The sequence below is a fragment of the Somniosus microcephalus genome, chromosome 1 (assembly GCF_052327205.1).
Source record: "Somniosus microcephalus isolate GS21.2 chromosome 1, FLI_Smic_1.0, whole genome shotgun sequence".
Lineage (NCBI taxonomy): Eukaryota > Metazoa > Chordata > Chondrichthyes > Squaliformes > Somniosidae > Somniosus > Somniosus microcephalus.
This window is the reverse complement of record NC_140987.1, coordinates 50,428,951-50,454,287: the sequence shown is the minus strand read 5'-3', so window position 1 is coordinate 50,454,287 and position 25,337 is coordinate 50,428,951. Positions and strand designations below refer to the sequence as shown.

At 45.1% G+C, this 25,337-nt stretch overlaps 1 protein-coding gene across 4 annotated transcripts in view; it reads right to left on the bottom strand.

Moving 5' to 3' along the window:
- The window catches only part of trappc11 (trafficking protein particle complex subunit 11), an 80,489-nt gene that overhangs the window by 1,997 nt on the left and 53,155 nt on the right, over nucleotides 1-25,337 (bottom strand). For all 4 annotated transcript variants that reach the window (XM_085980162.1, XM_085980124.1, XM_085980191.1 and 1 more), the window contains exons 19-26: nucleotides 25,055-25,210; nucleotides 24,514-24,701; nucleotides 22,436-22,584; nucleotides 18,496-18,617; nucleotides 13,130-13,249; nucleotides 11,570-11,635; nucleotides 7,176-7,332; nucleotides 123-234 (exon numbers count right to left, since the gene is read on the bottom strand). In XM_085980162.1, coding sequence (XP_085836288.1) covers nucleotides 123-234; nucleotides 7,176-7,332; nucleotides 11,570-11,635; nucleotides 13,130-13,249; nucleotides 18,496-18,617; nucleotides 22,436-22,584; nucleotides 24,514-24,701; nucleotides 25,055-25,210 — 1,070 coding nt within the window. The remainder of the gene's footprint in view (nucleotides 1-122; nucleotides 235-7,175; nucleotides 7,333-11,569; nucleotides 11,636-13,129; nucleotides 13,250-18,495; nucleotides 18,618-22,435; nucleotides 22,585-24,513; nucleotides 24,702-25,054; nucleotides 25,211-25,337) is intronic.

The window sequence follows — 25,337 nt, the reverse complement described above, 5'->3', positions numbered from 1 at the left end:
GCCCGTCAACAAGCTGTCTAATGGCGTTTTAAATGTACTTCAGTATCGTAACAAAACTCTGTTGTTTTCCTAGATGGAGCCAAGCTTTTAATCGCGGTTTTAAGTGATAAAATATACTTTGCCTTTTCCAGGAGAGAATGTAACGGCCGGAGGCAACGCCACTCTGATTAGTAGGTGCTGGCGGACACTGCAAGCAGAAGCACTCACTGGCACTTTCTCCCGTCTGTAAAATCACTGCACAAACAAGATTTTTTAAATGCTGAGCAACTGGATCAGGTTCACAAATCACAATTGGATTTTTTATTTTATATACGTCATTGACTGACTGTTAACTCAGTCTCAATCATTCTGTAGCCTCAGCTTGAGCAGAATAATTTTTTTTTTTTTTTTTTAAACTAAGCCAGTTTCTGCCCCACCCCCCCACCCCATCTTCCCAAAGGCTGAGGAATGGTTCCCAGTGTGGTTCTATTCTTCCATCGGGGTCATAACCGCAGATTCATATTCCTCCTCTGCTAATGTTCACACATCTGCACTTCCAGCAGGGTTTGCTGCATAGTCTTTATCGCGGTGCCACACAAAAGGCTACCAAAATAAGGTCGAGTCCTATGGGATTGGTAGTTGGAGTTTGGAATTTATATGGAACTATTTGCATTCTCAGATATCAAGTGGTTGTGGTTCTTTACGGGGACCGCTTACGAGTAGAGTCCTTCAGGGATCAGTGTTAGGGCCATTGCTCTTCACCATCGCTAAAACAAAGCGGGGGAGGTTGTAATATTGATTAAAGAAACAATTACAGCAGTGAGGGATGATATATTAGAAGGATCATCAAATGAGGCCATATGAATTGAACTGAAGAACAAAAACAGGGCAATCACACTGCTGGGAGTGTACTATAGACCCCCCCAGTCAGAGGGAGATAGAAGAGCAAATATGTAGGCAAATTTATGAGAAGTGGAAAAACAATAGGGCAGTAATAGTAGGGGATTTCAACTACCCTAACATTAACTGGGATAAAATCAGAGTGCAAGGTATAGAGGGCACAGAATTCTTAAAATGCATTCATGGAATATGCTGCCCCAAAAAGCTGTAGAAGCTACATCATTACATAAATTTAAAACAGAAATAGACAGTTTCCTAGAAGTAAAGGGAATTAAGGGTTACGGGGAGCAGGCAGGAATTTGGACATGAGTCTAGGTTCGGATCGGTCATGGCCCTGTGGGTAGCGGAGCGGGCCCAGGGGCCGTGTAGCCTGATCCTGCTCCTATTTCGTGTGTCTAATTCTGTTAGATTCAGGAGATGGTTCTGTGATAGTAGATTGGCGGTTAGGATCAGATCAGCCATGATCTTATTGAATGGCGGAGCAGGCTCGAGGGGCCGATTGGCCTACTCCTGCTCCTATTTCTTATGTTCTTATGTAGGAGAACTTTTTTAGCCAGTATGTAGCAAGGCCAACAAAAGAGGGGGCAGTTCGTTCTGGACTTAGTTGTAGGGAATGAAGCTGGGTGGGTGGAAAGTGGGAGAGCATTTTGGTGGTAGTGATAATAGTTCAGTTAGATTTAGCATAGTTATGGAAAAGGACAAAGATAGACCAGAACTAAAAGTTCTCAATTGGGGAAAGGCCAATTTTACTAAGCTGAGATGTGATTTAGCAAAAGTGGACTGGAAACAGCTACTTGAAGGTAAATCAGTGTCACAGCAGTGGGAGGCATTCAAGCAGGAGATAGCGAGGGTTTAGAGCAAATATGTTCCCACAAAGAAAAAGGGTGGGACTCTCAAATCTAGAGCTCCCTGGATGTTAAGGGGCATACAAGGTAAGATAAGGCAAAAAAGGGAAGCTTATGTTAGATACCAAGAGCTCAATACTGCAGAAAGCTTAGGAGTATAGAAAGTGCAGGGGTGAAATTAAAAAAGAAACTAGGAAAGCAAAGAGAGGGCATGATAAAATATTGGCAAGTAAAATCAAGGAAAGCCCAAAAACGTTTTATAAATACATAAAGAGCAAGAGGACAACTAAAGAAAGAGTAGGGCCTATTAGAGCCCAGAGAGATACCGTGTGTGGAGGCGGAAGATGTGGGTATGGTTTTTAATGAATACTTTGCGTCTGTGTTCACAAAAGAGAGGGATGATGCAGACATTGTAGTTAAGGAGGAGGAGGAGTGTGAAATAGTAAACTAGATAAACATAGAGGGGGGGGAAAATTCTGAGGGACAGTATTAAACGTCATTTAGAAAGGCACAGATTAATCAAGGACAGTCAGCATGGATTTGTTAAGGGGAGGCCGTGTCTGACTAACTTGTTTGAATTTTTTGAGGATGTAACAAGGAGGGTCGATGAGGGTAGCGCGTTTAATGTAGTCTACATGGATTTTAGCAAGGTTTTTGACAAGGTCCCACATTGCAGACTGGACAGAAAAATAAAAGTCCATGGGATCCAAGGGAAAGTGGCAAGTTGGATCCAAAATTGGCTCAGTGGCAGGAAGCAAAGGGTAATGGCCAACTGGTGTTTTTGTGACTGGTAGACGGTTTCTAGTGGGGTTCCACAGGGCTCAGTACTAGGTCCCTTGCTTTTTATGGTATTTATCAATGATTTAGACTTCAATTTGGGGGCATGATTAAGAAGTTTGCAGATATTACAAAAGTTGACCATGTGGTTGAAAGTGAGGCAGAAAGCTGTAGACTGCAGGAAGCTATCAATGGACAGGTCAGGTGGGCAGAAAGGTGGCAAATGGAATTCAATTCAGAGAAATGTGAGCTAATGCATTTTGGATAGGGCTAACAAGGCAAGGGAATACACAATAAATGGTAGGAAACTGAAAAGTGTAGAGGAACAGAGGGACCTTGGAGTGCATGTCCACAGATCCCTGAAGGTAGGAGGACAGGTAGATAAGGCAATTAAGGCGGCATACGGGATACTTTCCTTTATTACCCAAGGCATAGAATATAAGAGCAGGGAGGTTATGCTTGAACTGTATAAAACACTAGTTAGGCCACAGCTAGAGTACTGCGTATAGTTCTGGTCACCACATTACAGGAAAGATATGATTGCACTAGAGTGCGTACAGAGGAGATTTTTTTTTTTTTTAATGGGATGTGGGCATCGCTGGCAAGGCCAGCATTTATTGCCCATCCCTAATTGCCTTTGAGAAGGTGGTGGTGAGCCGCCTTCTTGAACGGCTGCAGTCCCTGTGGTGAAGGTACTCCCACAGTGGTGTTAGGGAGGGAGTTCCAGGATTTTGACCCAGCGACGATGAAGGAACGGCAATATGCTTCTAAGTCAGGATGGTGTGTGACTTGGAGGGGAGCTTGAAGGTGGTGGTGTTCCCATGTGCCTGCTGCCCTTGTCCTTCTAGGTGGAAGAGGTCGCGGGTTTGGGAGGTGCTGCCGAAGAAGCCTTGGTGAGTTGCTGCAGTGCATCTTGTAGATGGTACACACTGCAGCCATGGTACGCCGGTGGTGGAGGGAGTGAATGTTTAAGGTGGTGGATGGGGTGCCAATCAAGCGGGCTTCTTTGTCCTGGGTGGTGTCGAGCTTCGTGAGTGTTGTTGGAGCTGCACTCATCCAGGCAAGTGGAGAGTATTCCTTCACGCTCCTTACTTGTGCTTTGTAGATGGTGGAAAGGCTTTAGGAAGTCAGGAGGAGAGACACTCGCCGCAGAATACCTAGCCTCTGACCTGATCTTGTTGCCAAAGTATTTATGTGGCTGGTCCAGTTAAGTTTCTGGTCAATGGTGACCCCCAGGATGTTGATGGTGGGGGATTCGGCGATGGTAATACCACTGAGTGTCAAGGGGAGGTGGTTAGACTCTTGTTTGTTGGAGATAGTCATTGCCTGGCACTTCTGTGGCCCGAATGTTACCTGCCACTTATCAGCACAAACCTGAACGTTGTCCAGTTGCATGCGGGCATGGTCTGCTTCATTATCTGAGGAGTTGTGAATGGTGCAGTCATCAGCGAACATCCCCATTTCTGACCTTATGTTGCAGGGAGGGTCATTGATGAAGCAGCTGAAGATGGTTGGGCCTAGGACACTGCCCTGAGGAACTCCTACAGCGATGTCCTGGGGCTGTGATGATTGACCTTCAACCACCACAAACATCTACCTTTGTGCTAGGTATGACTCCAGCCAGTAAGGTGTTTTCTCCCCGATTCCCATTGACTTCAGTTTTACTAGGGCTCCTTGATGCCACACTCGGTCAAATACTGCCTTGATATCAATGGCAGTCACTCTCACCTCACCTCTGAAATTCCGCTCCTTTGTCCATGTTTGGACCAAGACTGTAATGAGGTCGGGAGCCGAGTGGTCTTGGCGGATCCCAAACTGGGCATTCGTGAGCAGGTTATTGGCAAGTGCCACTTGATAGCACTTACGATGACAACTTCCATCACTTTGCTGATGATTGAGAGTAGACTGATGGGGCGGTAATTGGCTGGGTTGGATTTGTCCTGCCTTTTGTGGACACAACATACCTGGGCAGTTTTCCACATTGGCAGATAGATGCCAGTGTTGTAGCTGTACTGGAACAGCTTGGCTAGAGGCATGGCTAGTTCTGGAGCACAAGTCTTCAGCACGATAGCCAGGATGTTGTCGGGGCTCATAGACTTTGCTGTATCCAGTGTGCTCAGCCGTTTCTTGATATCACGTGGAGTGTATCGAATTGGCTGAAGACTGGTTTCTGTGATGGTGATGACCTCAGGAGTAGGCCGATATGGATCATCCACTCGGCACTTCTGACTGAAGATGGTTGCAAACGCTTCAGCCTTGTCTTTTGCACTCACGTGCTAGGCGCCACCATCATAGAGGAAGGGGATATTCATGGAGCCTCCTCCTCCCGTTAGGTGTTTAATGGTCCACCACCATTCACGACTGGATGTGGCAGGATTTATGAGGATGTTGCCAAGACTGGAGAATTTTAGCTATGAGGAAAGATTGGATAGGCTGGGGTTGTGTTCTTAAGAACAGAGGAGGCTGAGGGGAGTTTTAATTGAGGTGTATAAAATTATGGGGAGCCTAAATAGAGTGGATAGGAAGGACCTTTGCCCACCTTTTCAAGAAAGGAGGGAGACAGAAAGCAGGAAACTACAGGCCAGTTAGCCTAACATCGGGAAAATGCTGGAATCTATTATTAAGGAAGTAATAGCAGGACATTTAGAAAATCATAATACAATGAAGCAGAGTCAACATGGTTTAATAAAAGGGAAATCGTGTTTGACAAATTTACTAGAGTTCTTTGAGGATGTAACAAGCAGGGTAGATAAAGGGGAACCAATAGATGTCGTGTATTTGGATTTCCAGAAGGCATTCGATAAGGTGCCACATAAAAGGTTACTGCACAAGATAAGAGCTCACGGGGTTGGGGGTAATATATTAGCATGGATAGAGGATTGGCTAACTAACAGAAAACAGAGAGTCGGGATAAATGGGTAATTTTCGGGTTGGCAAACTATAACTAGTCGGGTGCCACAGGGATCAGTGCTGGGGCCTCAACTATTTACAATCTATATTAATGACTTGGACAAAGAGACCGAGTCTACTGTTGCCAAATTTGCTGACGTTATAAAGATAGGTGGGAAAGCAAGTTGTGAGGAGGACACAGAGTCTGCAAAGGGATATAGACAGGCTAAGTGAGTGGGCAAAAATTTAGCAGATGGAGTATAATGTGGGAAAATGTGAGGTTATCCACTTTAGTAGGAAGAATAAAAAAGCAAATTATTATTTAAATGGAGAGAGACTACAAAATGCTGCAGCAGAGGGATCTGGGGGTCCTCGTACATGAAACACAAAAAGTTAGCATGCAGGTACAGCAAGTAATTAGGAAGGCAAATGGAATGTTGGCCCTTACTGCAAAGGGAATGGAGTATAAAAGTAGGGAAGTCTTGCTACAACTGTACAGGGTGCTGGTGTGACCACATCTGGAGTAGTGTGTGCAGTTTTGGTCTCCTTATTTAAGGAAGGATATACTTGCATTGGAGGCAGTTCAGAGAAGGTTCACTAGGTTGATTCCTGAGATGAAGGGGTTGCCTTAAGAAAGGTTGGGCTTATACTCATTGGAGTTTAGAAGAATGAGAGGTGATCTTATTGAAACAGATAAGATTCTGAGGGGGCTTGACAGGGTTGATGTTTCCCCTCGTGGGGGAATCTAGAACTAGGGGGCATAGTTTCAGAATAAGGGGTCGCCCATTTAAGACGGAGATGAGGAGGAATTTCTTCTCTCAGAGGGTCGGGAATCTTTGGAGTTCTCTACCCCAGAGAGCTGTGGAGGCTGGGTCATTGAATATATTCAAGGCGGAGATAGACATTTGAGCTACAGGGGAGTCAAGGGCTATGGGGAGTGGGCGGGAAAGTGGAGTTGAGGCCAAGATCAGATCGACCATGATCTTATTGAATGGCAGAGCAGGCTCGAGGGGCCAAATGGCCTACTCCTGCTCTTATTACTTATGTTCTAATGACCTATTTCCCTTAGCAGAGAGGTCAATAACAAGGGAACATAGATTTAAAGTCATTGGTAGAAGGATTAGAGGGGAGTTGTTCACAGAATCACAGAAACCCCACAGTGCAGATAGAGGCCATTTCGGCCCATCGAGCCTGCACCGACACATATCCCACCCGATCCCCATAACCCCTACACCAACACATATCCCACCCTATCCCCGTATCCCCATGTATTTAATCCCCCTAACACTAAGGGTCAATTTATCATAGCCAATCAACCTAACCCGCACATCTTTGGACTGTGGGAGGAAACCGGAGCACCCGGAGGAAACCCACGCAAACACGGGGAGAATGTGCAAACTCCACACAGTCACCCGAGGCCGGATTCGAACCCGGGTCCCTGGCGCTGTGAGGCAACAGTGCTAACCACTATGCCACCGTGCTGTTGGGAAATTATTTCACCCAGAAGGTGGTGGGGGGGGTGGAACTCACTGCCTGAAAGGATGGTAGAGGCAGAAACCCTCACCGCATTTAAAAAGTACTTGGGTATGCACTTGAAGTGTCGTAACCTGCAAGGCTATGGACCAAGAACTGGAAAGTGGGATTTGGCTGGATAGCTCTTTCGCAGCCGGCACAGGCACGATGGGCCAAATGGCCTCCTTCTTTGCTGTAAATTTCTATGAAATCCAGAAATAAAAATGAATAGTAAAACGAATGAGCCTCGTCTACAAGCAACATAAATTGTACCTTGTGCCAAATGCGACTCCATCTGGTCAACGGAAGTCATGGAAGGTGCAAGTTCCAGCTTGCTGGTTACTATGGTGAGTGACCATGGAGAAGCACTCAGGATGTCCATCATCAAAAGAAATGGAATATCTGCAAACACCCGATCCAGGTGCTCAAACTACAAAATATATATATTTTTGATTAAAAAGATAAGCATGTTAACAAACAGCTAAGAGTTAAAATAAAATACATGATTTTAGGAGGAAACTCTTGCTGACTCACAATCACTGAAGTACCACAATACAGGCTAAAAATAACAGATGCATAGAGCTTTAGACTGGAAGAGTTGGAACTGTCCTTTAGCAGGCATAAAACAAATAATTTTTTTGTTATCCTATTTGAGCCCAGATCTCAAGTAATTCTTTGATAAAGTCCCACATAGGAGACTGGTCAGGAAGGTAAGAGCCCATGGGATCCAGGGTGCCTTGGCACATTGGATCCAAAACTGGCTTAGTGGCAGAAGGCAGAGGGTGATGGTCGAAGGTTGTTTTTGTGACTGCAAGCCTGTGTCCAGTGGGGTACCGCAGGGATCGGTGCTGGGTCCCTTGCTGTTTGTGGTCTACATTAATGATTTGGATGTGAATGTAAAAGGTAGGATCAGTAAGTTCGCAGATGACACGAAAATTGGTGAGGTGGTAAATAGCGAGGCGGGAAGCCTCAGGCTACAGGACGATATAGATGGGTTGGTCAGATGGGCGGAACAGTGGCAAATGGAATTTAACCCTGAAAAGTGTGAGGTGATGCATTTTGGAGGGACTAACAAGGCAAGGGAATACACAATGAATGGTAAGACCCTAGGAAAGACAGAGGATCAGAGGGACCTTGGTGTGCATGTACATAGATCCCTGAAGGCAGCAGAACAGGTGGATAAGGTGGTTACAGGTGGATAAGGTGGTTAAAAAGGCATATGGGATACTTATATTCTATGCCTCAGCTAATGAAGGCAAGAGCAGGGAGGTTATGATGGAGCTGTACAAAACGCTGGTAAGGCCACAGCTGGAGTAGTGTGTGCAGTTCTGGTCGCCACACTATAGGAAGGATGTGATTGCTTTGGAGAGGGTGCAGAGGAGATTTACCAGGATGTTACCTGGGCTGGAGCGCTTCAGCTATGAAGAAAGACTGGACAGGCTGGGGTTGTTTTCCTTGGAGCAGAGGAGGCTGAGGGGGAGACTTGATTGAGGTGTACAAAATTATGAGGGGCATAGAAAGGAACTTTTCCCCTTAGTAGAGGGGTCAATAACAAGGGGGCATAGATTCAAGGTAAGGGGCAGGAGGTTTAGAGGGGATTTGAGGAAAAACTTTTTCACCCAGAGGGTGGTTGGAATCTGGAACTCACTGCCTGAAAGGGTGGTAGAGGCAGGAACCCTCAACATTCAAGAAGCATTTAGATGAGCACTTGAAATGCCATAGCATACAAGACTACGGACCAAATGCTGGAAAATGGGATTAGATTAGACAGGGCTTGATGGCCGGCACGGACGCGATGGGCCGAAGGGCCTCTTTCTGTGCTGTATAACTCTATGGCCTAGAAATTGGGGTGAGGCGCCAAACTGGCGCCAAGTTCGCCTGGGCGCAGATTTTTTCGCAGCGTTCGGAGCAGTAGCGATCGTCAGATATTCAGCCTCAGTGCCCCTAGAGGGAGACGGGGCTCGGCTCGAGGCGCTCCGCGTCCCTCTTAGGGCACTGAAAGCGAATTTCGCAGCGCAACGTACCGCAGCGCCACACGCTGCGGCATGGCATGCTGCGGTACTGCAGGCCTTCCTCCCATTGTTAAGGTGGAGGGGCCTGCAGCAGCACGAACCCTGATCGCGAGTGCCGGCAAAAGAGCCCAGCACCGTGGAAAAGTGCCGGGCTCTCGGGAAACAGCCGGCAATGCCGCGGGGGGGGGGGGGGAGAATCTGGAGGCCGGGGATGGAGGTGCTGGCAGGCGGCTGCCGTAAAAACCGGCGCCCCGCGCCTCCACCTTAACTTGCGCCTCTGCCGGCGCAGTAAGGCCCCGTGAACCGGGCGCGGGTAGCGAGCGACTCAACAGCGGCGTTCGCTACCAAATATCGCGATCGGGGCGCGAATGGGGCGCTGCGCACACCGATGACGTCATCGGTGGCGGCGCAGCGCAACAGGCTAACGCCACCATTAGCGCCCCTGCTGAATATCGCGGGAGGCGCAGTCAGTGGCGCTACAGCCACTGACTGCCTCTTTAGGTGCTAACAGGTGGCGCTACTCACCCAATTTCTCCCCCTATGACTCTATTAGTCCATTTTATCAATTTATATAAACATTTCATTAAAATAAATCCATACAATTAATTTTTTTGTACCCAGCAAGTGGTAAATGAGTACACATTTGAGGACAGTGAATATAAATGGCCTCCTTCAGCCATCTCCATTAATCAGTATTTACCAGTTAAAGGAGGTAACTAGGTGGAGCAGTTAATTCAATACTGGGATGTAGGCTCAATTCCAGACTAATATGATACAGTTCCAAGTGGACACAAGTTTGCAACAGAAAGCTGACCATTTTCCACCAACTCCACAAAAAGTTGCAGTGCAGACACTTTTGTGGCTTAGAGCAGAGAGCACTTTATTCTACATGACCTATCTCAGTACACACTTACTGACCTGGGAACAATAGCACGCGTCAGGAGCGAGAGAAGAAAGCAATTAGCCCAAAAATGCAACGCTGCGGTACATTAACTCTTCCATCATTGCATTCAATTATATTTTGAACAACCCCAATGTTGTTGCATCTGGTATCTTGCTTTTTAGGTTGTTCCAAACATTTAGCACTGAATAATGAAGTTTTTAATAGGAAGTGCCTTTTGCTTGCACCCATCCAAGGAGTAGAAGGCTAAAGCAAACACAACAGGAGGAAGATGTTCCTCTTTCTCCTGACTGAGTTAATTATGCTGTTTTTGGTACTAAAGCATTTTATTTCCCAACACTGACAACCCTCTATCTGATGAGCACAATTTACGTTTGGTCGATCTGCCTACTCGACCAAAAAAAAAAGGGCGCCGCGTGTAAACAGGGAAAGAGTTACAAGTCCCATTGCGAGATCCCTTGATGGCTCAGTCAGTTAATCCCGTGAAAAGCTGAGTCACATAAAATCATGAAGGTTCCAGGATTGAGCCCTACTCTGTGCCGAGTTAGCTGATCACAGCCGGGGTATAAGTGCTCCTGGATTAGGGAGGAGAATATCAGCCAGCACTCTCCCTTCTGATTGCCACCCAGTGACCCCTGCTGGAAGTGTGCATGTGCGGATACCAAGTGAAAAGAGGGTCATGCCCAACTGCGATGACCCCACCATCCAATAGCTTGCCGACACTCACCATCGGGGTTCATACAAATAGTAATCATGGTATTGAGATAGAGGATCAGCCATGATCATATTGAATGGCGGAACAGGCTCGAAGGGCCGGATGGCCTACTCCTGCTCCTATTTTTCTATGTTTCTAGTAGCCACTTGGGTTAGGTACCGGAGGATGTCCAGCACTTGCAAAACACAGCAAGGATTAAATGCCTTGAAGAGGGGAGGGTGAAAAATTAGAGAAGTGAGAATAAGTGTCTGATCCTTATTGTTAATGGTTTCTCTGTTCGGTATACAATTTTAAAGGAATTAAGATTCCTATCACACTTTTATGTCTACCATGTAATAACCATGAAATACTTTCCTTACAACAATGGTGTCCATACTTTATCATTGTGAGCAATTTAGTTGCTCATCATGGAGCCCTACAGACCACATAAAATACGACCACTTGGGTGAGGTGCTGGAATATTGGTGGCACCTCTGCCTCAACAGGAAGGAGGCGTAAGAAAAAAAGGTCAAAAATGAATAAAGAAATAGCCTGACATGAGAAAAACACTACTTACTGTAAATACACGTCATGGATTTTGCATCAATACCTTTAACTCTTTTGGCAAATGCTGCAATTTGAAAGCGTTATTGGTTAAAACTTCAGTGGCTCGCTGTTCTCACTCTGGCCAAGCCAGGATGACATTTTTTTTTTTAGCTTTTCCAGAGAGGTGAGCTAGGTAAAAATGCACTGACCTCCAGCACCTCCTCCCACCTCGTGAGAAGATTGAGAATCAGTCCTGGCTGCCAAAATGTAGCAAAGTTGCGCAACAATTTATAAATGAGGTATCTATTTTACAAATATTTTATAAACAGTTCTCTTGCCACAAAATTTAGTTGAACAGAGAAACCAAGCAGACAGCAGCGTTGCAGGAAGGCGGGACAGAGAAATTAATGCTGTTTCATAGACTCGCTAGCCAGATCCTCATAATGTCCATTAGGCATAGGTTGGACATGTAAAACCAAAGAATGCAAATAACTAAAATTAATCTTGCACTTACTTTTGTAGAAGCAAACTTTGTAGTAACATCAAATGGAACAACTGTTTCAATAGTGATGGTCTCATCCTAAAAGGCAAAGAGAATCTTAAAAACTTTGCAATGCTGGAACCAAACATTTACGAAACACAGACCTAGAACCATAGAATCTTACAGCACAGAAGGCGGCCATTCGGCCCGTCAAGCCTGTGCCAGTTTTTTTGAAAGAGCTGTCCAATTTAGTCCCACACCCCAGCTTTTCCCCATAACCCTGCTCTGTGGGTAGCACTCTCGCCTCTGGGTCAGAAGGTTGGGCGTTCAAGTCCCACTCCAGACTTGAGCAGAAAAACCTGGGCTGACACTCCAGTGCAGTGCTAGGGGAGTCCTGCACTGTTGGAGGTGCCGTCTTTCAAATGAGACGTTAAACCGAGGCCCCTTCTGCTCTCTCAGGTGGATGTAAAAGATCCCATGACACTATTTCTAAGAAACAGCAGTGGAGTTATCCCCAGTGTTCTGGCCAATATTTATCCCTCAATCAACATAACAAAACAGATTATCTGGTCATTATCACATTGCTGTTTGTGGGAGCTTGCTGTGCACAAATTGGCTGCCGCGTTTCCTACATTACATCATTGATTACACTTCAAAAGTACTTCATTGGCTGTAAAGCGCTTCGAGATGTCCCAAGGTTGTGAAAGGTGCTATATAAATGCAAGGTTTTTATTTATCTGTTCTCTTCAAGTACAAGTCCAATTGCCTTTGTTACCTGAAGCAGGATTTCTACAAAGATTTTCATTTGGGCTAATTGTGTAAAAACATTACATAATTAATCTAGAGATACATTTGAGGATCAGACAAAATTAGAAATTTTAGATAATGTTTGAGCACTTTGTCAGTAACAAATCAGCAACATGGAAACGCTATTTATATACTATACTATTACACAAGACAGGGCAGTGTCCTAAGCCCAACCATCTTCAGCTGCTTTATCAATGACCTTCCCTCCAACATAAAGGTCAGAAATGGGGATTTTCGCTGATGACTGCTCAGTGTTCAGCGCCAGTGTTCAGACCTGGACGACGTTCAGGCTTGCCTGATAAGTGGCAGGTAACATTCGCGCCACAGAAGTGTCAGGCAATGACTATCTCCAACAAGCGAGAGTATCACCACCTCCCCATGACATTTAACGGTATTACCATCGTCGAATCCCCCACCATCATAGAAACATAAAAACACAGAAGATAGGAGCAGGAGTAGGCCTATCGGCCCCTCGAGCCTGCTCTGCCATTCAATGCGATCATGGCTGATCATCCAAATTCAGTACCCTGTCCCTGCTTTCTCCCCATATCCCTTGATCCCTTTAGCCTTAAGAAATATATGCAACTCCATCTTGACCTGTCATCGACCTGAAACGTTAACTCTGTTTCTCGCTCCACAATTGCTGCCTGACCTGCTGAGTATTTCCAGCATTTTCTGTTCTTATTTCAGATTTCCATTTTAAATGGGTGTTGAGCATCTAGAGTGCAGTTCAGGTGCATTTGAACCTACAATATCAGCAAGGTTCAGGAAACCGTCACTACTAACCTTATGGCATTTGCAAATGATTTCTTTGCCTTCAATGACGGTAGTAACAACATAAGAGACATGAACCAAAAAAATTCTCGTTCCAACCTGTCCACATCGGATGTGCAGAGGTTTCTCCACCTGTGCAAGATTTAAACAATTCGTTCAAGATCAAATATCTTAACACCATTAAAGGTCATCCAAAGTAAAATAAATAAAGTTAGTTACTTCATAAATTAACAATGAAACTTCTTCCTGAAGTCCACAATATATGAAGAACTTTAGGAGTAGCTTGAATAATCTACTATGGATCACGCCACCTGTTTGTCAACACAACCTCAGCACAAAACAGCTTTACCATGCAGTGTATAAATGAAACAGATCCCACTACTGTCACATGCCTGTCACTTTCTATTTTTTATTGCTACTGAAGTTGGATTTCTCTCATTTTTCAGCAAACATCAGAAGCAGCTTTCAATTGTCAACAGTTGACCATTGCTTAAAAATAAAACCTGCATATTGCTCATCACAAACGGATACAGGTGTTTTGCAACAATACCCAACGCCAAATGAAAGATACAGACAGCACAATAAATGAGAGCACCAAGTAAGCATACACAAATACAAGTTTGCAATGGGCTTCCCGGAATTCCAGGTGTGTTAATTTATACTAAAAAAAAGTAACAACTGAATGGCCAATCAGAAAGCATCACAAGAATGCTGCCTAACTAGCTAAAACAGATGGGAATTCTAAGTGCTTGTTGGACCAACGCAGGTGTGGAGTGCATAATTTGAGAGAAATGAAGGCACAGCATAGAAATTGGAAACCCTATGACTCACACACCAAGGTTTGCAGATCATAGTTGACCATGTGAGGGTAAAAATAATTGCTCTAGATGGTGTGGAGCAGTAATGCACTGATAAAGCATTAAGTAGGCATGGAGGCAGTCACCTGGTTGTGAACACAGGGTCACAGATCTGCAGAAGCTGAAGGGATAACCAGATAAAAGGTCTCTGACAAAAGTGTCAAGGTCAGAAGTGAAGATGACCTTGGAAAAAAAAAGAAATTGCTGTATGTGTAGACAGTCTCTGATACCCAAGTACCTTACAGGCATCAAGACAAGCCTTCCTTAGTATGCAAAATCTAAGTCGTTCCTGTAATCTGCTGCAAATGTAACACAAAGGGAGGCAGTGGAAATGGTTGTAAACTAAATGAGGTCAGAATATCCACTCATTCAATACAAACACTCTTATAATTCCAGGGTATCTATTTGCTTGTTATCTTTAGATGTGTATGTACTGTACGTGTGTGGTGAACACTACAAGAAACATATCTTACATAAGCACCAGCAAAGACGGTTTCTAAGAACATGCGGAGAGGAGCTGGAAGAATTATGGACAATAGTGAACATGAGAAAGTGTTGAGGAAAAAGCATGAACTGTAATGGCTCGGCACAGCGACACTGGTTATAGAAACACAGAAGATAGGAGCAGGAGTAGGCCATTCGGCCCTTCGAGCCTGCTCCGCCATTCAATGAGATCATGGCTGATCATCCAAATTCAGTACCCTGTCCCTGCCTTCTCCCCATATCCCTTGATCCCTTTAGCCTTAAGAAATATATCCAACTCTTTCTTGAATATATTTAATGAACTGGCCTCCACCGCCCTCTGTGGCAGAGAATTCCACAGGTTCACCACTCTCTGGGTGAAGAAATTCCTCCTCATTTCAGTCCTAAATGGCTTACCCCTTATCCTTAGACTATGACCCCTGGTTCTGGACTCCCCGGCCATCAAAAACATCCTTCCTGCATCTAGTCTGTCCAGGTCTGACAGAATTTTATAGGTTTCGATGAGATCCCCTCTCAATCTTCTAAACTCCAGTGAGTATAAGCCCAATTGACACAATCTCTCCTCATACGTCATTCCTGCCATCCCAGGTATCAGCCTGGTGAATCTTCGCTGCACTCCTTCCATGGCAAGAACGTCCTTCCTCAGGTAAGGCGACCAAAACTGCACACAATACTCAAGGTGTGGTCTCACCAAGGCCCTGTACAACTGTAGCAAGACATCCTTGTTCCTGTACTCGAACCCTCTTGCTACGAAGGCCAACATACCATTTGCCTTCTTAACCGCCTGCTGTACCCGCATGCTTACCTTCAGCGACTGGTGCACAAGAACACCCAGGTCTCTTTGCACTTCCCCTTCTCCCAATCTATTGCCATTCAAATAATAATCTGCCTTCCTGTTTTTGCCACCAAAGTGGATAACCTCACATTTATCCACATTATAGTGCATTTGCCATGTTTCTGCTCAATCACCCAATCTGTCCAAATCGTACTGGAGTTTCACGACATCCTCCTCACAGCTTACCCTCCCACCCAGCTTTGTGTCGTCTGCAAATTTGGAGATATTACATCCAATTCCCTCGTCCAGATCATTAATATATAGTGAACAGCTGGGGTCCTAGGACCGATCCTTGCGGTACCCCACTAGTCACTGCCTACCACTCAGAAAATGACCCGTTTATTCCAACTCTTTGCTTTCTGTCCACCAACCAGTTCTCTATCCAAGTCAATACCTTGCCCCCAATCCCATGTGCCTTAATTTTGCATGCTAATCTCTTATGTGGGACCTTATCAAAAGCCTTCTGAAAGTCCAAATACACCACATCCACTGGTTCTCCCTTATCTATTTTACCAGTTACATCCTCAAAAAATTCCAGTAGATTAGTCAAGCATGATTTACCTTTTGTAAATCTATGTTGACTTTGTCCGATCCGGTCACTGCTTTCCAAGTGCTCTGCTATTACATCTTTTATAATGGACTCCAGCATTTTCCCCACTACCGATGTCAGGCTTACCGGTCTATAATTCCCCGCTTTTTCTCTACCACCTTTTTTGAATAGTGGGGTAACATTAGCTACCCTCCAATCCATGGGTACTGTTCCAGAGTCTATAGAGTTCTGGAAGATGACCAGCAATGCATCTGCTATTTCTAGGGCCACTTCCTTAAGTACCCTGGGATGTAGATTATCAGGCCCTGGGGATTTATCAGCCTTCAGTCCCATCAATTTTCCTAACACCTTTTCCCTACAAATACTGATTTCTTTCAGTTCCACCCTTTCATCAGACCCTATGTTCCCCGGCATCTCAGGGAGGTTATTTGTGTCCTCCTTTGTGAAGACAGAACCAAAGTATGTATTTAGTTGGTCTGCCATTTCTTTGTTTCCCATTATAAATTCCCCTGATTCTGACTGCAAGGGACCTATGCTTGACTTCACCAATCTTTTTCTCTTCACATATCTATAAAAGCTTTTACAGTCAGTTTTTATGTTTGATGCATCCATGCTGCTGTGTGACAAATAGCCAAGTTGCTCTTTAATGTCGCTCTTTTGCACCTTGCTGGACATCTGCTGAGAAACTACATATCAAAGTGAAACCTAGGGGGGAATTTTGCCAGCCCTGGGGAGGCAGGTATGGAGGCGGGACTGCCAGGAAAATGGCAGAAACTGGGAGCGGGTACCCATCCCGCCCCCCAACCCGCCTCCGTGCCACCTTCCCGGCAGCCGAGTCCCCGACTCGCACAGGGACCCGTCTCCTCGAGGCGGGAAGGAGATTACAGCCACTTTAACTGCCTGTTAAAAGATAGTTAACAGGCAGTTAAGAGGCTTATCCCCATTTTACCCACACAAGTGCGGGCTTCCCGACAGCTGCGAACCTCGCCAGGGTCAGCGAGGAGAACAGTGGGTCTGCGGGGGGTGAGAGGGGTCAAAAAGTCCACTGTGGAGGTGTGTGATGGGTGCAAGTGTGGAGAGGTAAGTATGTGAGGTGAGTGAAAAGTGTTTGAAAAAGTTTACTTACCTTTGCTTCTTCCTGCAGGCTTCAACTCTTGGGGATCCAGAGGCTCCTCATCTCAACGGCAGAGATGACAGAATGGCTGCTGCATTCTCAGATGCAGCAGCCATCTGATTTCTGCTCAGGAAAGTGGTTTGGTGAGTCTTCAGTAAAAGGACTCACCATAGAACAGAGATTGTCAGTGTTTGACAGCTTCTCAAAGCTGTCAAACGCTGACAATTCATCTGTCAAAAATTTGACAGCTGAAACGTCATACGCTGACTTCCTCTGTCACCGGCTTTCCCTTAACTGGCCTGCTAAGCCCGCAGGGTGGGCTTAACAAGGTCAATCAAGGGAAAATAGCGTGGGTTGGCCAGATGTCGTCAGGGGCGGGACTGAAATCCGACAACCAGTAGTCCCGCCCCCAACGCGTCCCCATTGATAAAATCCAGCCCCTAGTTACTGGCAAAGAGAAAACAGTAGGAACCCTGGCCTAGAAATTCAGTATAGCCACTTTTGGGGCGGTAAAGTCGGGCGGCCGCTAAAGTTTGCGCCCGGCGCAAAGTCGAGCCCCCTTCGCCGATATTCAGTTGCATCACCCTAAGAGGTTGCTGCTGCGCTAAAACAGGCAATGCACGACTATCATTAGGCGCTAAGCTGGCAGGCCGGGGCGCTAACACCGGAAGTTGGGCGCAGGGCAGGTGCGGCGAGCTGCTGATTGCCGGCAGACACGAGCTCTTAAAGGGGGAGGGTGGATTTGTTTTTTTTGACAGGCCGAGACTAGTGTATTTGTGTTTCTGGGGAGGGCTTCTCTCCATCACTTTCTCCTCCTTCCTCCTCCTCCTCAAGAAGGAGTGTTGCAAAACGGCTGCCTTTTCAACTGCAGGAGTGCCCTTTAATTTGCGCTCCCTGCGGCCCGCCTCGGCTGTGTACCGTTCCACTTCACAGTCGTTCGGGCTGCCCGGCGCACAATGGGGCGGCGCGAGTGAAGTTCCGGTTCCGGGCGCACAAAGGGCGTTGCACGACGAAATGACGTCATGATCTGCACGCGCAGATGAGCGCGCGCAATGACTTTGCGCCGGCGCTAAATGTCTACTGAAGTTGGGGCGAGGCGCAGATCGCGCTGCGCCCGGGCGCTAAGCGCCTAGCGCTCGAGATCTACTCCTCCTAAGGCGCTAACGGCTGGCGCAGCCAACTGAATTTCTAGGCCCGTGTCCACAAGAGAATATAAAAGGTTACAATTATTATTTTTAAAAGGAACATTTTTGTAACTGAAGGCAGTTACAGCGGAGATCGAAAGGTTGATTTTAGGAAAGCGAGTGCAGAGCAGGGAGCTTCACTTGCCAGAGCACATACAGGGAAATCACAGGCACGCTGCCCGTGACATTTTCATTAAAATTCATGGGCAGAAAACAGTGGGAAGCGTGATTTGCCAAATACGCGCTCCCGACAGGCGAGGCTCCTCACCTGGAGCATGGACTGTAAAATTGGTCTTCCTCGCTCCGAGTCTAGTACTATCTTAACTTCACATATAGGCCCATTAAGGAAGTTTACCTTTTCCCCTGGGTGCAAGTCTCCAATGGGAATATCAGGAAGCAAAGCAGGGTGAGAATCATCACACATCTCGGTACCATCAAGGGTGACGTGAGTTGTCTGAGTGAGGTTGGCATCTTGGCCTGAAAATGGTGCAGAAAACATAATTTTCGATGTTGGTTCACAGAAACCTGGTAATGTTCATTACAGAAAGCCAATGAGTAAGCAGCGTTTTTAGATAGAAGACTCAAATTACTAAATTGGATAAGTCAAACTCTACTACAGTGCACAAGTTTCAGGTAGCTGAGGCCCATAGCTGCCATATGTACATTTGTGCCCCTTACCATGCAAATGGAAAGACAGAAGATAAGGGGAAGTGTTGCAGATCCTGGCATCCATCCTGTTTCAATTCATAAGAAATTTGCCTAAATAATGGTTACCACACATCAAATTCATTCATTGCATGTGATACAGATATCTGAGAAATGCAGCAAGTGCCAGATACATGCAAGTATTTCTTTTGCCTTTCATATGAATTTGGAGCTAAGTCAAATAGCGCAACAAATTTATAAGTAGGTTTCTATTAGCAGCATGCCTGCGTCTGGAGGGGCTGAGAAAAATTACAAAGTCCTGTCTAAACTGCAAATGCCCATTTGAGAGAGAAATGACTTTCCTCGGTTTATACTGATTATTTGATTTTACCTCCGTAACATCGCTCGTCTCTGCCCCTGCCTCAGCTCATCTGCTGCTGAAAGCCTCATCCAGGCTTTTGTCACCTCTGGACTCGACTATTCCACTGCTCTCTTGGCCGCCCTCCCACCTTGCACACTCCGTAAACTTGAGAGCACTTAAAACTCTGCTGCCTGTATCCTAACTTGCACCCCGTCCCGTTCAGCCATCACCCCCGTGCAAAACAAATTTTGTTTGATAACACTCGAAATGCCTTGGGACTTTTAACTATATTAAAAGGCACTATATAAATGCAAGTTGTTGTTGTTGCTCGCTGACCTACATTGGCTCGTGTAGCAGCGTCTCAATTTTAAAATTCTCATCCTCGTTTTCAAATTCCACCATGGCCTCACCTCTACTCATCTCTGTAATCTCCTTCAGCCCTGTAACTCTGCGAGCTACCTCTCTTTCCTCCTTTAAGACGCTCCTTAAAACCTACTTTGACCAAGCGTTTGGTCACCTGCCCTAATTTATCCTTATGTGGCTCGGTGTCAAATTTTGTGTCTTAAAATACTCCTGTGCAGCACCTTAGGACGTTTCACAACGTTAAAGGCGCTATATAAATACAAGCTGTTATTGTTGTTGTTGAGATCTCTGTGCCCATCCCCAATTTTTAATCACTCCACCATTGGCCATGCTCCATTAACATAGTAAAATGTCCTACAGTGCTTCACAGGGGCGTTATCAAACAAAATTTGACATTGAGCCACATAAGGAGCTATTTGGACAGATAACCAAAGGCTTGGTTGACGAAGTAGGTTTTAAGGAGCGTCTTAAAGGAGGAGTGTTAGAGATGTGGAGAGGTTTAAAGAGGGGATTCCAGAGCTCAGGGCCTAGGCAGCTGAAGGTATGGCCACCAATGATGGAGTGATGAAAATCAGGGATGCGCAAGAGGCCAGAATTGGAGGAGCGCAGAGATCTCAGAGGGTTGTAGGGCTGGAGGAGGTTACAGAGGGAGGGGCAAGGCCATGGAGGGATTTGAAAACAGGGATGAGAATTTTAAAGTCGAGGGAGTCAATGTAGGTCAGCAAGTACAGGGGTGATGGGTGAATGGGACTTGGTGCGAGTTAGGATAGGGGCAGCAGAGTTTTGGATGAGCTCTTAGAGGGTGCAAGGTAGGAGGGTGGTCAGGAAAGCAATGGAACAGTCGAGTCTAGAGGCAAGAAAGGCATGGATGAGGGTTTCACCAGATGAGCTGAGAAAGGGGCGACACCGGCGATGTTAGAGGTGGAAGTAGGCAGGCTTGGTGATGGAGAGGTTATGGGGTTGGAAGCTCAGCTCAGGGTCAGATAGGGCACCAAGGTTTAAACAGTCTGGTTCAGCCTCAGACAGTGGCCAGGGAGAGGGATGGAGTCGGTGGCTAGGGAACAGAGTTTGTGGCGGGGACTGAAGACAATGGCTTTGGTCCTCCTAATAGTTAATTGGAGGAGTATTTCTGCTCATGTCGGGCAAGCAGTGTGACAAATCAGAGGCAGTGGAGGGGTCGAGAGAGGTTGTGGCGAGGTACTTAAACTTGTACAGGATAGGGAAAAAGAAAAATGGCAGTACTGATAAAGAATTCTATCACAGAATAAGAATGTTCTAGCATGTTGCATTAAGACAGATCCATACAGAAAGATTCTCAAAAAAAAGACAGGATCATGCCTATGGTTTACAGAATACTGGCACTGATGGTAAGCAGATTTTTAATCTTCATACATGGATCCCAAATTGATTAAAACCTGCTCTATTTGGTTCGGATCCCTCTGATATAACAGAAGACAAAAAGTTCCTGAACACGAACCAGATGAACTTTTGACTTGAAGTACCTTAACAATAAATAACAAGGATATTGATAAGCAGAAATGTGGTGATTGGAGCTCCTCTGTCCACACTAAGTTGCACTAGCTTGAGAGCCAACTACAATAATTCCTGCCATGTCAATTCCTGATTAACAGCATTTGGACATGTTCTGGTAATAAAGGGCTCCACCTAAATTGGTTTTCAATGGAGTTTGGAGTTAAATCTAAAATAGCTAGAAGGATCAATCAAGAAAGTTGGAGGCAAAATTCATCACAATGTCCAAACACCTATTGTGATTTGATAAATGGGTTAAAAGGAAAGATAGTCCAGTCTTGATGAAGACTAGCTTTGTCTGGTCAGATAGCCTGAAGCTCTCTCTGATGTTCAGGTATGAGAAAGGCTAGCATTACCCCCAGTCCTGCAGACTAAAAGAAGAAAGCAATAAAGTGTCAACAGGATAAGTCTGCTCCTGTTAACCTGAAACCCCACCAGAGAGGGAAATCCAGAACAAGGAAGTACAATCTTAAATCTATTATTTAATTTTTTTTTTAAAAATCTCCAACACTAAATTCTGAAGGAATGAGACTCCACACTTGTAAAATTAAATTTTCAGGGCCAGAGTGTTTGTTTGGCAGTAATTATGACTTATCACACCGTTAAAAATTCACTTACACCTGAATGCATCAGCCCTAACTTTTTCTGCCGTGTTTAGCGGATAAGTACAGCAACTTCATGAGTTTCAATGGTGAGTTCATCACCGAGGTACTGTTATAGCGCGGAGGAGCAGGGTAACTTGGACCGCAACTATTGGATTTCCACGTTTAATTGCGCATGTGCGTACTCCAGAAGTTGCTGTCCGATTTACTCCATAACAGTGAGCATTGTTAGTCTCACCGTTATTCTCAATGCAAAATAGTTGTTTCCCCACAATTAATAAATTCTAATCATTATAGTTAAGGACCAGCTTGAATGAGGTGCATTTATAATCTCCACAACACTTCTGCCAGCAGATTACACAGCATGCGACACTGCCATGGTGCTTCGTCACAAAATGCAACGCGCCTTACACTTCCACAAGCACGTTGCGTGATACAATGCATTAATAAGTACGTACATGTGCAGTAGCATTCAAAGTTTCAAACATAACCGGAATACCTAGTGTGGAGTTCAATCTAGCTTTAAATGTTCACAGCCCGAAGAGCAGTTGGACCCAAGAACGTATATAAGAATAAAAAGAAAAACTCATGACACACTTTGATTTCCAGGATGATGAGTCAACTCCAGCTGTTATACTGGAGTTCGCATGGCACTAGCCTATTGAGTCACCTACTTTTGCAGAAGTGAAGTACCTGAATCAGAGTGCAAACTGATACCCTATACTATTTATCCCATTACAGGCATAAATTTTATAAAAGAAATCCTGGTGCATCACATGTATATACATGCATACCTGGTTTTAAACCTGCTGTGAGCTTGACGTCTCTTGTAATGGTAGCCTCTTGCGACTGAACAGTAACTGCTAAGCAATACATTTCATTGGTCAATGCAGGGGGTTCATGTTTCAGCTGTACTGATATTCTTGGAACTCGAGAAATCACCCTTCAATTACAAAGAGAATAATTATGAAAGCAATCCATCGCTGACAGAAGTGAGCAATTTAAGCTGCAAGAACTCACTCCAAAGCAGAAGTTCTACATGAAACACAGGTCATGGCAATCATCTGTTTACTTACAAAATACATAGGGGTGAATTTCTGCAGGGGATCTTCTACCCGCTCACCACAACTGGCCAAAGAGCCAGAGAAAGCCCGGAAAAATGGTGAAAATTCACCCCTACATTGCTATGTTTCTAAGCTGGAAGCAAATGCTCTCTATCGAGCCACAGAAACATTTCATCTCCCTACTAGCTACATTCACATTGAAAATCCCTCTCCCGGTGATCGGGGGAAAGTCAAGGTAGAAAAATATTTCGAAGAGATTTTCCTAGCTACAGCCACACAATATTTTGCCTGCACATTCCAACAGAATTGGCAAATTGCACAAAAATAATGTCCCCTAACTTTAGAGTTAACAAAGTTTTGCCGACTAAGTTTTGGGAGCTCGATTCGCTGACCGTTAGTTAAGCCTTGCTGATCTACTGAAGACACCAACAAGAAAAAGAGTTTAAAAATCAGATGAAGAATGTTTAAGTGAACATTTGGAGAGGCGCTTGCGTCAAATAGCATCATAAAATTAGCTTTTTAGCATGTTTCATGTTCAAGATTGCACTGGGTTTGCGGGACAAAGGGCAGCAAGATCCCTGGTTCCGTCCCAGCCTCTGCTCAGCTATTCGTTCTCTGAGCCCCACAGTGCAGGATAGGCCCATAGAAACATAGAAGATAGGAGCAGGAGTAGGCCATTTGGCCCCTTGAGCCTGCTCCGCCATTTAATGCGATCATGGCTGATCATCCAAATTCAGTACCCGGTCCCTGCTTTCTCCCCATATCCCTTGATCCCTTTAGCCTTAAGAAATATATCCAACTCCTTCTTAAATATATTTAATGAATTGGCCTCAACTGCCTTGTGTGGCAGAGAATTCCACAGGTTCACCACTCTCTGGGTGAAGAAATTCCTCCTAATCTCAGTCCTAAATGGCTTACCCCTTATCCTTAAACTGTGACCCCTGGTTCTGGACTCCGCCATCGGGAACATCCTTCCTGCATCTAGTCTGTCGAGTCCTGTTAGAATTTTATCAGTTTCAATGAGATCCCCTCTCATTCTTCTAAACTCTAGCGAATATAAGCCTAATCGACACAATCTCTCCTCATACGTCATTCCTGCCATCCCAGGTATCAGTCTGGTGAATCTTCGCTGCACTCCCTCCATGGCAAGAGCATCCTTCCTCAGATAAGGCGACCAAAACTGCACACAATACTCAAGATGTAGTCTCACCAAGGCCCTGTACAAATGCAGTAAGATATCCTTGCTCCTGTACTCAAATCCTCTCGCTATGAAGGCCAGCATACCATTTGCCTTCTTAACCGCCTGCTGCACCTGCATGCTTACCTTCAGCGACTGGTGCACAAGGACACCCAGGTCTCGTTGCACTTCCCCTTTTCCCAATCTATTGCCGTTCAGATAATAATCTGTTTTCCTGTTTTTGCCACCGAAGTGGATAACCTCGCATTTATCCATATTATACTGCATGTGCCATGCATCTGCCCAATCACCCAACCTGTCCAAATCATACTGGAGTTTCTCTGCATCCTCCTCACAGCACACATGCCCACCCAGCTTTGTGTCGTCTGCATGTTCCATCCCTGGCCTGTGCTCAGTTAGGTTTATCTTTGACAATGCTCTCTGCCTGAATGGGACTCGCACATCAGAAACCAACACCATGAACATCATACAAGAAGCACCTTAACATTAGCACTACTACTCTTTGCCTCTGACATAAAATGGCAACCGTTATTAGCAGCATCAAATCCATGAATAAGGTACTTTCCCTGGAGCAACTGCATTAAACAAACTAATCCTTTCTTATACTCACATGATGCTTGCCTGTATTGTAACACTGTCCCAGCATACTTCATCGTCAGGCAATTTTGGTCGTCGTTTAAAGGATCGAGTGGCCTGCAGGGTCTCCTGACACGAGGCAGCGTCTCCTCCTCCACCCCTCCAGTTAAGCATCACACACCTGCCAGTGTCACTACCGAGGACTAAGTCTATAGAAGTAATCTAATAGCACAGATAGACAAAAAGTTCTCAGATTTCATCACAAATTATTCAGCAAACCACTGCTTTTTATGAAGATTTTTGGAATTATATCTTTCATCAAAAGTCAATACAAATCAATCTTGCAATTTTTAAAGAGATAAAATTATCACGATAGACTATCAAAACATACAGGGTTCTAAACAGACTACCATAAAAAATTTTATATGCAACGTACAAAAAAGTTTGACCATAAACTATGCATTAGATGTGAGAAAATATATTGCAATATAACAGTGTACAGTCCCTTTTTACACTACTCATTTTGAAGAACCAGAGATGCTTCAAACTGGGGAAAGGCCTACAAAGAAATTTACCTCCACTTTCTTTCCAACATCTTCAGTCCTGGCAACAAATTTGAACACATACTGCCTGGTTTTACCAGGAACTAAGCACATGGTCCCCTGTGATGAGGCTTCTAAGATGTCAGATGTTTGATAGGTTTCTTCCACTACACAGTACTGGTTGTACTCCTTAAAAAAATTTTAAAAAAAAATTCAAATAAGTCAATAATAAAATATATACAGAGATTGCAATTAGGTCCGCTGCGCTGCCATTGGAGCACAGCTGCCCAGGTTTGTTTTGGTCAGGGGTACAACG